Raw genomic sequence first — 12,300 nt, 5'->3', positions numbered from 1 at the left:
AATGTTTGTACAAGTATCAGATCTCAGGAGAGTACATAAATGAGATGTAGTGGAGGCCTGTGGTGGACGACAAGGGCAGGAGGGCATTCAAACTCGATGGAGGAAAAGCTGCCTCTTAGCTACCTGTAATAGTACTACTGGCCTCTCATTAAAATGCTAAGCACCCTCTGTCCTGATAGAGGCTTATGGACTTGATCCTTGCACCCTCTTCCTAAAGGCAGTTTTTGCCACCCATGGGATTATAATGGACCTTCAAGAGGGAATAAGCCCCCCAAAACAGTCCAGAAAGCTGCCTTTTCTTAAATCAAATCCATAACGAAGGCAGGAAAATCTATCTTACGTAGAGTAGTTGAACGAAGGCTAACATAAGGAGTTGAAAGGATTAAGGAATGGAAAAGGCAGGCAGGATGTACACATAAACTACAAGGTTTCTACCACTTCACTCCAAGGCCAATGTGAACAGGCTACTTAAAGAACAAAGGTAACTCTCTCACTTCTGTTTCTTCCGCGTTGAGTCCTTCCTGTCTCCTTCCTCAGTGATGCACCTTCCCACCTACCTGAGCCTACACTCCTGCTGGCCACAAGAAGCAGAAACATACCCATAGGTGCTGGGTTCCATTTTTTATTTTAATTTTTTTATTGTTATGTTAATCACCATATATTACATCATTAGTTTTTGGTGCAGTGTTCCATGATTCATTGTTTGTTCATAACACCCAGTGCTCCATGCAGAACGTGCCCTCCTCAATACCCATCACCAGGCTAACCCATCCCCCTACCCCCCTCCCCTCTAGAACCCTCAGTTTGTTTTTCAGAGTCCATCATCTCTCATGGTTCGTCTCCCCCTCTGACATACTCCCCTTTTCTTCCTCTCCTGTTATCTTCTTCTTTTTCTTTTTTCTTAAAATATGTTGCATTATTTGTTTCAGAAGTACAGAACTGTGATTCAACAGTCTTGCACAATTCACAGCACTCACCGTAGCACATACCCTCCCCAATGTCTATCACCCAGCCACCCCATCCCTCCCACCCCCAACCACTCCAGTAACACTCAGTTTCTTTCCTGAGATTAAGAATTCCTCATATCAGTGAGGTCATGTGATACATGTCTTTCTCTGATTGACTTATTTCACTCAGCATAACACCCTCCAGTTCCATCCACGTCGTTGCAAATGGCAAGATCTCATTCCTTTTGATGGCTGCATAATATTCCATTGTGTATATATACCACATCTTCTTTATCCATTCATCTGTCGATGGGCATCTTGGCTCTTTCCACAGTTTGGCTATGGTGGATGTTGCTGCTATAAACATTGGGGTACACATACCCCTTCGGGTCCCTACATTTGTATCTTTGTGGTAAATACCCAGTAGTGCAATTGCTGGATCGAACGGTAGCTCTAATTTCAACTGTTTGAGGAACCTCCATACTGTTTTCCAGAGGGGTTGCACCGATGCTGGGTTCCATTTAATTCCTAGTTCTCAGGGGTCTTGAGAAGACCTTTTCGTTTTGTGCATTCACAGCTTTTGGTAGATTATAAAATTTCACTGTGCAATGGTGACTTCATTTGTATTTATGGATACACTAATGAGCAGTTGTGAAATAGGAACCTAACTAATATTTTCTGTCATGTTCTCCTAAGGGTCTGAATTTGTCAGGCTGTATAAGGTTGGCTAATCAAAGCATCAGGGCTTGTTGCATTTTCTTTTATTAGCTGCACATTCATTTGCCTAAAGAACCCACCCCTGCTGGGTACTCTCATCCGCCATCATCCCTATTTCTCTCCTCAGTTTCATTGTTCCACACTGCACTTCACAGGTGATAAACTATAAATTATTAACCTGGGTTCCTTTTTCCTTCCTTAGATTTTAGTCTCCCTTAATGGTTATATTTTCACTTTTCTGGTGTAGGTTAATCAGGTTCATCTCGCTTGATACCTCTTGCCTGGATAATTATGATATTTTATATTTTGCTATTAAAGATGTTGAATGTTAAATGGCATGGATATCTTTTATCGGGTGTAAGAAGAACTCTTTTATTACTAGATTGGAATGGATTTGTTTCAGCGAGTGTTGAATTTATTTTTCCACATCCTTCCTGTATAAATTGAGCATCGTATGGTTTTTCTTTTTTTACTTTCTTCATTTTGTGAATTATATTGACATTCTTCTAGTATTAAGCCATTATGGGATAAACCAAATTTGATCATGATTACTTTAATACATTTATAGATTCATTTTGTAAATATTTTATTAAGGAGTTCTGCATTTATATTAATAGATAAGGACATCTATATTTTTCTTTCTTACAATATTCTTGTTCATTTTTATATTAAAAAATGTAATTTTTTAATACAATGTAAACTGTGAAATTTTTCCAAGATGCATATTTTAAGGCTATATTTTTTCCTCTACAAAGTACTTTAGCTGAGTCCCACCTGTTATGATTGGTACTACTGCTTTTTATTGTCATTCATTTTTAAAAAAACATTTAATTAATCTTTTTAGAGAGAAACAGAGAGAGTGGGGCAAAGGGAGAAGGAGAGAATCTAGAGCAGACTCCACACTGAGCATGGAGCCCAATGCAGGGCTCAATCCCATGACCCTGAGATCATGACCTAAGCTGAAACCAAGAGTCAGACACTCAACCACCCAGGCACCCCTTATTGTTATTCATTTTTAAATATTTTCTAGATGCTACCATTTTTAATTAATTCAGAGTCGTATTTGTTGAGGATACACCTAAATGCAAAGTTTGGGATCGTTGTTGCTATTATTTTGCCATCATTTTATTATTGACTGCTAATGCGATTGCAAAGACGTTTGCATGATATTAATTCTCAGCACCGGTTAAGACTTCTTTTCAGTAAGTCATTAATTCTTATAAATGTATATATGCTTCAACATTTTATTCTTCTCTTTCAGTTGACTGCAGGATTCTAATACATTTTTCTCTTAGACAAAGCTTATGAATTCTATTGGCCAAATGTTTTCTATGCTTATTTATTTATTGTCTAATTAAACTATCATTTTCTGAGATGCATGTCCTAAAAATCTCTCCCTCTGATTGCAGATTTGTAATCTTACTTTGTAATTCTGTTCACTTTGACTTCAGATAGTTTGAAACTATTTGGCTAACTGCATACATTTCAATCATGTTATCTTCCTCATGACTCTTCCCTTTTATCATGATGTACTGATTTTTATCCTTTTTTTTTGCGTGAAAGTCAATTTTGTCTAATATTAATATAGATAAGCAAGCCTTCTTTTGATTGGAATTTACCTGGTATCTTTTTTATCACCCTTTTACCTAAAACATTTTAAGTCATTTTAATATTTCTTATAAAAGCATCTAGCAAGACTTTGCCTTTTAATACAGACTGAGAATCTCTATATTTTAATAGGCAAATTTTATTCATTTACATTTACTGTGATTACTGATATGTTTGTACTTTTTTCTGTCCTATTTTTTGCTCCATATGTATGCTTTGTATTTGTCCCCTTACCCCTTCTTTCTGGCCTTCTATTGAATGGAATGGACATTTTCTTAATTCCTTTTTCCTCTAGCACTTTGGAAATTGAATATTCTGTTTCTGGTCCTTTAGTGTAGTGAATCTCAATGTGTGGTCCCCAGATAGGCAGCATCAGCATCGCCTGGGATGTTATTCTTGGGCTCCTTCCTAAACCTACTGAATCAGAACCTCTGCAGATGGGAACCAGAGTCTTTGTTTTACAGGCTCTCTGGGTGATTCTGACATACATCAGAGATTGAATACTTTGGTGGCTTAGTAGTTACTCTTAAATTATTAATAAGCACATTTGATTAGCAGATAAAATTCATTAAAATCTCTTCCCTCCTCTCAAGCAATCCAAAGACAACACTTTAACTCCAAATTCCCTTCTCATATCTTAAATATATATGACATCCAGTACTTGGTTCCACCTTCAATTGAGTTACTAGCTTTATGATTAATTGTACAATTAATCCTAATATTGTACAGAATTCTAACTTGATTGTCTTTCTTAAAACCTTAAAAACATTATTTCATTGTCTCCTGGGATACATTTTTGCTAATGAGAAATCTGCTATTATCCAAAATTTTTTTGTAGGTAATCTGTAAGAAAGATTTTTTTTCTTCGATTTTGATGTTTTGCATTTTCACTATCATATGCAGTAAGGTGTGGATTCTTTTTATTTATCCTTTACAGGACTTGATGTGCTTCTTCAATCAAGGACTCACGTTTTCCTCAGTTCTGGAAAATTCTGAGCTATTTGCCCTTCAAATACTTCCTCTCCCCTTTCTCTCTATACTTTCTGGAACTCCAATTGGACATATGTATGTCTTCTTACTCTGTCATGTATGTTTCTTAGCCTTTCAGATTAAAAAAAAAAAAAAACTTTTCCTCTCTCTGTGCTTTGTTCTAGGTAATTTACTCAGATCTTCCATTTCTAGGCTTTCTGTTTTTGCTGTAACTAATCTGATTTTAAACCACCTCCTGGGGTTTTTTTATTTCAATGACTTCACTTTTCACTTCTAGAATTGATATTTCTTTCTTTTTCACTTCCATTTGTTCATTCTTCATGTTATGTTACTCTTTTAGTATTAATAACTTTTTATGTCAGCTCTTTACTCATTTATTTAGATTCTTTTATATTACTGTATTACATAAAATTCTTGGGATGCCAATTATCTTGTGTGTTGAATTTACTGGCTTCTCATTTGCTCATTTTCCTTTCGTGGTTTATAATTTTCATTGTGGACTAATCTTTAGTGGGAGGTTGTTGTTTTATCTGTGGGAGACCTATATATTCTGGTTCTAGAAGTATCCTTGAAGACTGTATGCATTTTTTTTTTTTGCAAGAAAGTTTTGTTCATCCTCCCCTACTTTTTATGTTACAGCTTCTTGGTTTTTTCATGTTTCTGGAATAGTTTAAATTTAAATTCCACTCTTCTACATTATGATGGCTAAGGTTTTGGTGTGTTATGGGTGACAGATTCTACTCTATGTTAGGAAGAAGGCAAAGATTTTTGCCTTTTCCCAGCAATGGTAGGTGGGGTTTTTCTAATTCACTTTGTGTGTGTGTGTGTGTGTGTGTGGGCATGGCAGCCAGCCCTTCAAGTCCATTAAAATCCACGTCCTAAGCTGCTAAGATCCACATCCATGTTTGTATCCTCTTGGGGTCATTCCAGTGTCAGTTCAGACTTATTTTTCTCATTTTATTTTATTTTTTAAAAATATTTTATTTATTTGAAAGAAATGGGGAGGGACCCCTATGTGGAGCTCCATCCCAGGACCTGAGATCATGACCTGAGCTGAAGGCAGACCCTTAACCAACTGAGCCACCCAGGTGTCCCTATTTTTCTCATCTTAAATTCCCTTTTTGGTTCTGACTATTGGAAGTTTTCCCTTCTTTTGACTTCAACTATTAATTACATTTTTTCCTTACAATATTTTAGACCATTTCTATTATCTTTGCAGTGGGCTGGTAACCTTTGTGCATTACCATGCTCCCTGAAGCACATTGATATTTTGCTAAACTGTGTGCTATTTAATAAGCTCCCAATACACATTGTATACAGAGGTAGAATCTGTTTCTGACCTTCTGAAATTCAGTCTTGTAATCCATTGTAACCCTACCTGAATATGTTTACCTAACTTACAGAATTCTGATCCATCTTGCCAGGCTTTATTTGAAAATATTTATGTTTTAAAGCTAATGTCTCCATATTTAATTATCATGTTTGCTGTTATCAATCTTTTATTCTGTAACAGTGGTGCTCCCCCTCCCCCCAAAAGTGGTATCCCACACTTGAGGTGTTACTCACACCTTCTTGAATGTTTCCATTCCTTCTTGAACATTTTCCTGCTCCTCACATCACCTCCTTTCCAAGCATTCCAGAGTCTCTATTCCCTCCGTGTTCCCTCATCCTGAACTCAGTGCATCTTTGACTCAGCAGCTGGTTTCTGGGACTCCTTTCAGCCCTGCATGCTTCTTCATGTTCAGACATTCATAATGAGAAGCTGCATATCTTTCTGAGAAGGATACTAGCTGAATCTGACCACAGAATGCAAAAAAAGAAGAAAGAAAATTTACGTGATACAACTAATCTGGGAGATGGTAAGGCTGGAGTTAGGGTTAGATCAGTAGGAGGAAAGGTGGTGGTTGGGATTGGGAAGGAAAATTCTACTTTAATCGAATGGAATAGCCTATGGGTAGCTCCCTAAGACAGTGTTCAATATCAAAATATCCAATAAATTGTGAGTCATTTTGTTGGTGGGAGAGGGTGTCCCCTGAGGAAAGATGGCATACATCTTGTTTCAGAATGTATTAGCAAGGAAAAGGTTTGGATCATCTTCATTTAGTGACATTTTTCTTAAGATAGTTTGTGAATTTATGCAGATGGGGTTTCCTATCTATAGCAGAGGTATAACAGCATTGTCTACACCTAATGGAAAAGATATTCCCAAAAAGGGTCATTGGAATTGAGAATGTTTATGGTGTCTTTCTTTGGGAAACAGCCAGAATCATTCCACTGTGACCTTATTTACTCTTTTCCTAGTGTTTTCAGTAGAAAAGGCCCAAATGATTTTGATTTCTCTTATAGTCATACTTGGGTAACTTGTGAAGTTTATTGTGCTTTCATAGGGCCAAGATTTAGGATATTGGAAGCAGAACATTAGAAGTGAGATAAGCTTCATAAAAGTAGAGGCCTTGAACTGCCTACTGAGATGTAATTTCATAGCCAATATAAGTGGATTTCTATTTAAAGTGCTTCAGTGCAATGTTATGCTGTATGTGACAGCACTTACGAGAAAGGTGTTAATGTTGCTGTTTCCACCAAATCAATCTAATCTTAAATGCTTCATGATTTTATACACAATGATGTAATAAGATGTCAAGTGCCTCTTCATACACACTTTTCATTAATGATCAACATTTAGGCTTCCTTTTGTGCTTAGGCATCACCTTTTGAATACCCATGGATTTTTCATTCTTTCACTTGATTTCACTCTTGAGGAGAAGGACAAAGTGTAAAGGGAAAATATGAAGTTGGGTTTTTTAACCTGGAACATACCTCTCCACACTTCTAGGAATAAAATTCTAAGCCATATCCATCTTCTTGGAGCTGTGTGTTCAAGAAGCTCAGGGAACCAAGAGGCCTGCCTTTCTGAGATCTGCTTGAATGTCTCCAGGCTTGTTGGATGGTGTCATATTTTATTAATTGTGCACTTACACTGAAAGAGATGTTCCAGGATGGATCAGAGTTCTTCGTCACTGTGTGCATACAGAAGAGGTCCCTGCTGGTGGCCACAGCCATATGTGGCATGTCCACGCCTGGGACCCTGTCCCTTGCCTGTCAGCAGGAAGGCCAAGTAGAGGAGTTGCTGTCCTCAGCTGAGGCATGTCAGGCAGGTTTTCCTGCTGCTGTCTTTAAGAAGGGCTCCTAGCCTCGGGGAGACATGGTAAGGTAGAAATATCTACCCCCAGGCAGAGAACCAGGCAGGCACTTTGACCTCTGGTTTCACATGGGCCAGTGACTCACTGTCTAACCTCAGCCAGTGGCCCCCTGAGTCTGGTTTCCTCCTCTGAAAACTAGGAGGATCTAGACTTGGTAAGTCTCCATTGTTTTAAAGGGGGGCTCTAGAATTTCCTGATTGCAAGCTAAGTACATCCCAAAAGATGACCTCTACTTGTCCCAACATCTATCTGTCAGCTTCTCATATTGCACTTACGGTTGCCAGGCACTGGTCTAAGTGCTGAACAAAGATGATGTCAATCATCAGATGACACTGTAAGGAAGTACTGTTATCATCCCTGTGGTGGATGACAGCTGGGGTTCAAGTTCACACAGCCTGTCCTCAAGCCCGTGCTCAAACATCGCACCGTGTTGACATCTGCCACATCCATAGTGCGTCCTTTTTCTGGTGGCCTTGAGGAGGAGATTAAATAACTGTGTGGTGGAGGAGTCCTAGACATGCAAAGAAGTGGCATTCAGGAGTTCTGGCTTCTTCAGTGAGAACAGCAGAGTCTATTTTGTGAGTCGCATATTGAAAATCTTTCACAAAACTTCTATTTTTAAACATGATGTTTATGAAAAAGCTGAGACATCGACACAGGAAAAGAGCAAAGATACCTGGGGTCTCAGCAGCAATTAGAGCGTGAGAGTGCATGTGCCTGATTACTGGTTTTGCTTATATGTAAATACAAGTCGCTGTGCTAAGCAAAAAATAATTGTAATAGATTCGTTGAATCATGATGCAGCCAAGTTTCACTTAGAGCTTTAAACTTGCAGATGAGGCTTTCCCTAGGGCTCCTGTCTGATTGTAGCTGCTATGCCTGACCTACTTAACAGCTTTTTCACAAGGTGGCTTAAAAGCCTCCCAGGATATAGTCATACATGGAAAGTCCTCCAGGAGTAACTTTCCGTAACCCCTGATCCAATGGTTGGGTATTCGGGGGGCCATGCATCACATAAGGTAATCTTGTTCATGCTTGTAGTTTTCACCTAGGCACGAGTCACAGGTTAATTCTGGAAAACTAGACTCGACAGTGGAGTGACTAAAGGGTTTCAGATCCAGAGGCATTTTGTGTGATAGAATTTGGTTAGGTGTAACTGAGCAAGTTAATGCAAGAGAGCCAGGCACCACTTCTCAGCCAAAAGACTTTGGCTTTTGATGTAGTCCAGTGTCATGTGTTGAGAGTCTTCCCTTTGGTGATTAGCATATGCCTCCTCTCCTTGTGTTCATGGCAGAGATGAGATTGACCTTTAAAGATAATACTCTGTCTTAAAAGAAGTGAGTCAGGGGTTTGAGTCTATGTTAGAACTGTCTGTCTCAGTCTGTACCAAGTCACCTACTGACTGGTGAAAAATCAGGTGGTAGGGAGAAGACTAGTCTTGTCTGTGAACCTAAGAGATGTGACCTTGAGCAGACATAATGGAATAAACTACCATCCTCTCAGCCGCCAGCATGTCTGAGGCACTGGGAGCTGGCAGTCCCAACCAGAATGGATTCAGGAAGCTTAAAGTCCCCATGATTAGAACTAAAGTGGCCTTTTTGAAAGAACTTGGAAGCCAATTGCAGTCAGCCCTCTGCGGTTGATGCATGCGAGCAAGAGTGAAGAAAGTGAAAAGTTATCAGCAAAAACCAGACGTCTGTGTTTCTTTCCCAGACTTGTACTCTTTACCGTTATTCGGGTCCGAGCACGTCACCTTTCTTCTCCCATTGTCCTTTCCTTGTTTGTCCTCCCTTCTTTCTCTGTTTTGTTCCTGTCCCCCGCCCGAGTGGCCCTCCGCCCTCCTTCTCTCTACTCCGCTGTTTCATCGCTGGGTCTATGGGCACACTGAGACCCCTGGGGTTCTGTTCCTAACCTGCTGCCTCTCCCTTCTTACAAACTCCATGTTTGCTGGGCCTTTAGAGGACTTTGACCCTTCGTTCCTCTTCTGTGCCCTGTCGGACCATGTTTAACTCCACTCTGGAGTTATTCTCCAGCACCGGGTTGTCGGGGGGAGAGCAGGGAGACAAGAAAGGCGAGAGGAAGATTTGGAGAGGTCTCTGATGAGCCTCATCTGCCTCACTCCACTTTCACGGAACAATTCAGAGCAACCTCATCTTTTGGTCCCCAAATCACAAGGCTGGCCTTCTGCTGGCCGGCTAAGTCATCTCAGTGCTTTGAACCTTTCCCTAATGGCCCTGCTTCCCAACTTTTGCCTCCTGTTCTCGGTGGTCTTCTGTTGTCCTACGTAATACCCATTGAGCCTAATTAAGAATTCCATTTGTTCTTCTCATTTCACATCCTGGCCTTGGGGAATCTGTTTTACTATCTTATATGCTAGCCAGTCTAGGAACAAACACATTGCGCCTGAAGTTTCCGTAATGCACAAAGAGTGTATGTATGTGGAGTCTGGGGGCAGACGCCAGTAGGATGCTCACTGCACGTGGAAGCAAGAGCCGTGGAATTCGCATCTGGGATTCACGAGCCGCTTCTTCCCACAAAGCGGAGGGCCCCAGCCAGGCGCACCCGTTCCTGTCCATCCTTCTTGGCATGTTCCTATTCTGAATCTCGAGCATCCTTAGTCCGCGTCAGGTCTCCCCTCCTCACCCCCTGCAACTCCCAGAACTCCACGTTTTCCGGTGCTGCCTGGCCGAGCGAACACAACAGCTTCAGCAGCCTGTCGTGGCTTTCTAAAGTGCCTTGTAACTGGCACTTCAGTGGTACGGAGCTCTTTCCTCCAGCAAGAGCCGCGGAAGGGCTTTAAGTTGAACAGTGGCCATGATGATAGGTTTTTGTATGAATCTCCCCTAAACGCCCCAATATGAAGGCTGGAAGAGCAAACTGGGAGTGCTCCTCTGAGAAAGGCAGAGACGCAGGGTCACGCCGCACCTGCTGGCTGGGGTAATTAACCTGGGGACAGGAACCACTCAGACCATTTTGGGTCTGTTTTAAAATTTCCCAAAACAGCTGCCTTGCGTGTAGGACAAAGGAAGGTAAGAGCAGGAGGGAGAACAATAGCTCCGCCCCCCCCCCTCCCCGGCTGTAGGTGACCTTGACTCAGCTGCCAGCCCGGTTGTCTGTTGCTGTCTCTGATGAATCTTTTCCTTCTGCTTTCAGCTCGGGGACCTGCTTCACAAGTTACAGTTCGTCATGACGTACGTGGCTCCTTGGCAGATGGCTTGGGGTTCTTCATTTCATGTGTTTGCTCAGCTCTTTGCCGTCCCTCGTATCCTTTGGGCTTCTATATTCACCCACCAGCTGAGAGTCACATTTTATGGATGCAAGCTTTTCATTGAATCCTGGCAATGAAAAGATTTGAAAGTCTTTAAGATTACATTTTAATGGGGACGTGGGGAGGCACTTTGGATTCCCCTTAGGCCACTTAGCCTTAAAAGATGTTGCTTAATTTTGAACTCTTCCTGCTTCCTAATGCATATCCAGGATTACTTTATTTTTCTATGATTCTTCCATTTCCCACGCCCAGATCTGCATTAAGATACCCTGTCTTTCAAATGGAAAGTTACTGCTTAAATGGTTCAGTTGACTTGTGCAAAATAGTGTAAATCAATCTGCTATTATTAAACACGGTGGATACGGCTAATGGCTCTGATACACTATTATAGATCATCTAAGACTATATTAGGATAGAGTTTGATAATCATATACTTGAGTAATATTCAAAACTCAGAATTAGATACACATAGAATTACCCAAAGTCTTCTAAAGACAAAAAAACTAATAGATGGTTTTGTTTTGTAGCTGCTCTCAGCCAAGAAGCCTAGTTTTATCGTGCGTAGGTTCATTTGGTTTCTTTGTCTGTTTTTAAGTGTTGCCCATGATGATAATTAGTTTTAATTTACTTCAAAACAAACTTGAGATACTCCTTGTAGGGATCACTTTGACACAGGTAAGTTGTGTGTGGGGTGTGTGTGTAAGTGGAGAGAGAGAGAGATTAATAAAAAATACTCTTGAAGAGAGAGAGATTAGACAAAAATATCCTTGACACAGGCCTAAAATTTGCCCTCAAAGGCTTTCCTTCCCACCTCATTTATACCTCCTAAACGTGTGCTTTCCACGATGTGTTTCAGGAACTACTTATATGGGAATCCCTGGAGAAGCTTGTTAAATAACGAAATCCCAGAGCCCAACACATACTTTTAAGATCACATTTCAGGGGGTGGATCCTGGAATGTTCATCTTCAAAAGCCTGCCCAGGATCCCTACCCCACTGGCATGTGTGACCCCCAGTTCTATAGCTTCCTTCCATACGATGTCCACACAAGGCTCATTAAGACGATTCACGAACAGTCTCTGGGACCTGAACTTCGTGTACAGGCATGGAAACATATGTGGGATTAATTGTTAAAGGATAATATATTCTAGGCTTTTAACAATGCCCTTTTCCAGACTCATCTGTTTAAAAGCATCTTTTTAAGCATACCAGGAGCTGGCCTTACAATGCATGCTGTTCTGTGCTCTTATTCTTAGACCTGCAATGATATTTCTGAAGTGTTTCAAGGTTATTTGGCAGAACAAGCTAAGGAAAAAACAATTGCAAGAGTGTGAGCTCTTACACAATTTTTTCCCCTTTAACTGCAATCATTTTCTACCATACCAGTAATTTTGGTTTTTCTAAAGAGTCCTTTAAAACAAAGACAGTGAGCTGAAAAAGAGGTGATTGTTATTTATTTCTGAAGTGTGTCTCAGGCATCCTATCTAGAGTTTACAGCCTGTTTATTAAATGAAAACTACTGGATGATGCAAATTTGTGGTTCAGGAGTTGCACAAAGAACGTGAAACTT

General features: G+C 40.4%; 1 protein-coding gene across 1 annotated transcript in view; it reads left to right on the top strand.

Moving 5' to 3' along the window:
• Positions 1-12,300, top strand: part of PCNX2 (pecanex 2) — a 295,105-nt gene that overhangs the window by 200,604 nt on the left and 82,201 nt on the right. Inside the window, exon 22 of the mRNA XM_028104596.2 lies at positions 10,616-10,724. Within this exon, the coding sequence (XP_027960397.2) occupies positions 10,616-10,724 (109 nt within the window). The remainder of the gene's footprint in view (positions 1-10,615; positions 10,725-12,300) is intronic.

The sequence above is a fragment of the Eumetopias jubatus genome, unplaced genomic scaffold (genome assembly GCF_037043125.1).
Source record: "Eumetopias jubatus isolate StellerSeaLion01/CBP00866 unplaced genomic scaffold, mEumJub1_p1.0 scaffold_17, whole genome shotgun sequence".
NCBI lineage: Eukaryota > Metazoa > Chordata > Mammalia > Carnivora > Otariidae > Eumetopias > Eumetopias jubatus.
The sequence above is the reverse complement of the archived record's forward strand: the minus strand, read 5'-3'. Positions and strand labels throughout refer to the sequence as shown.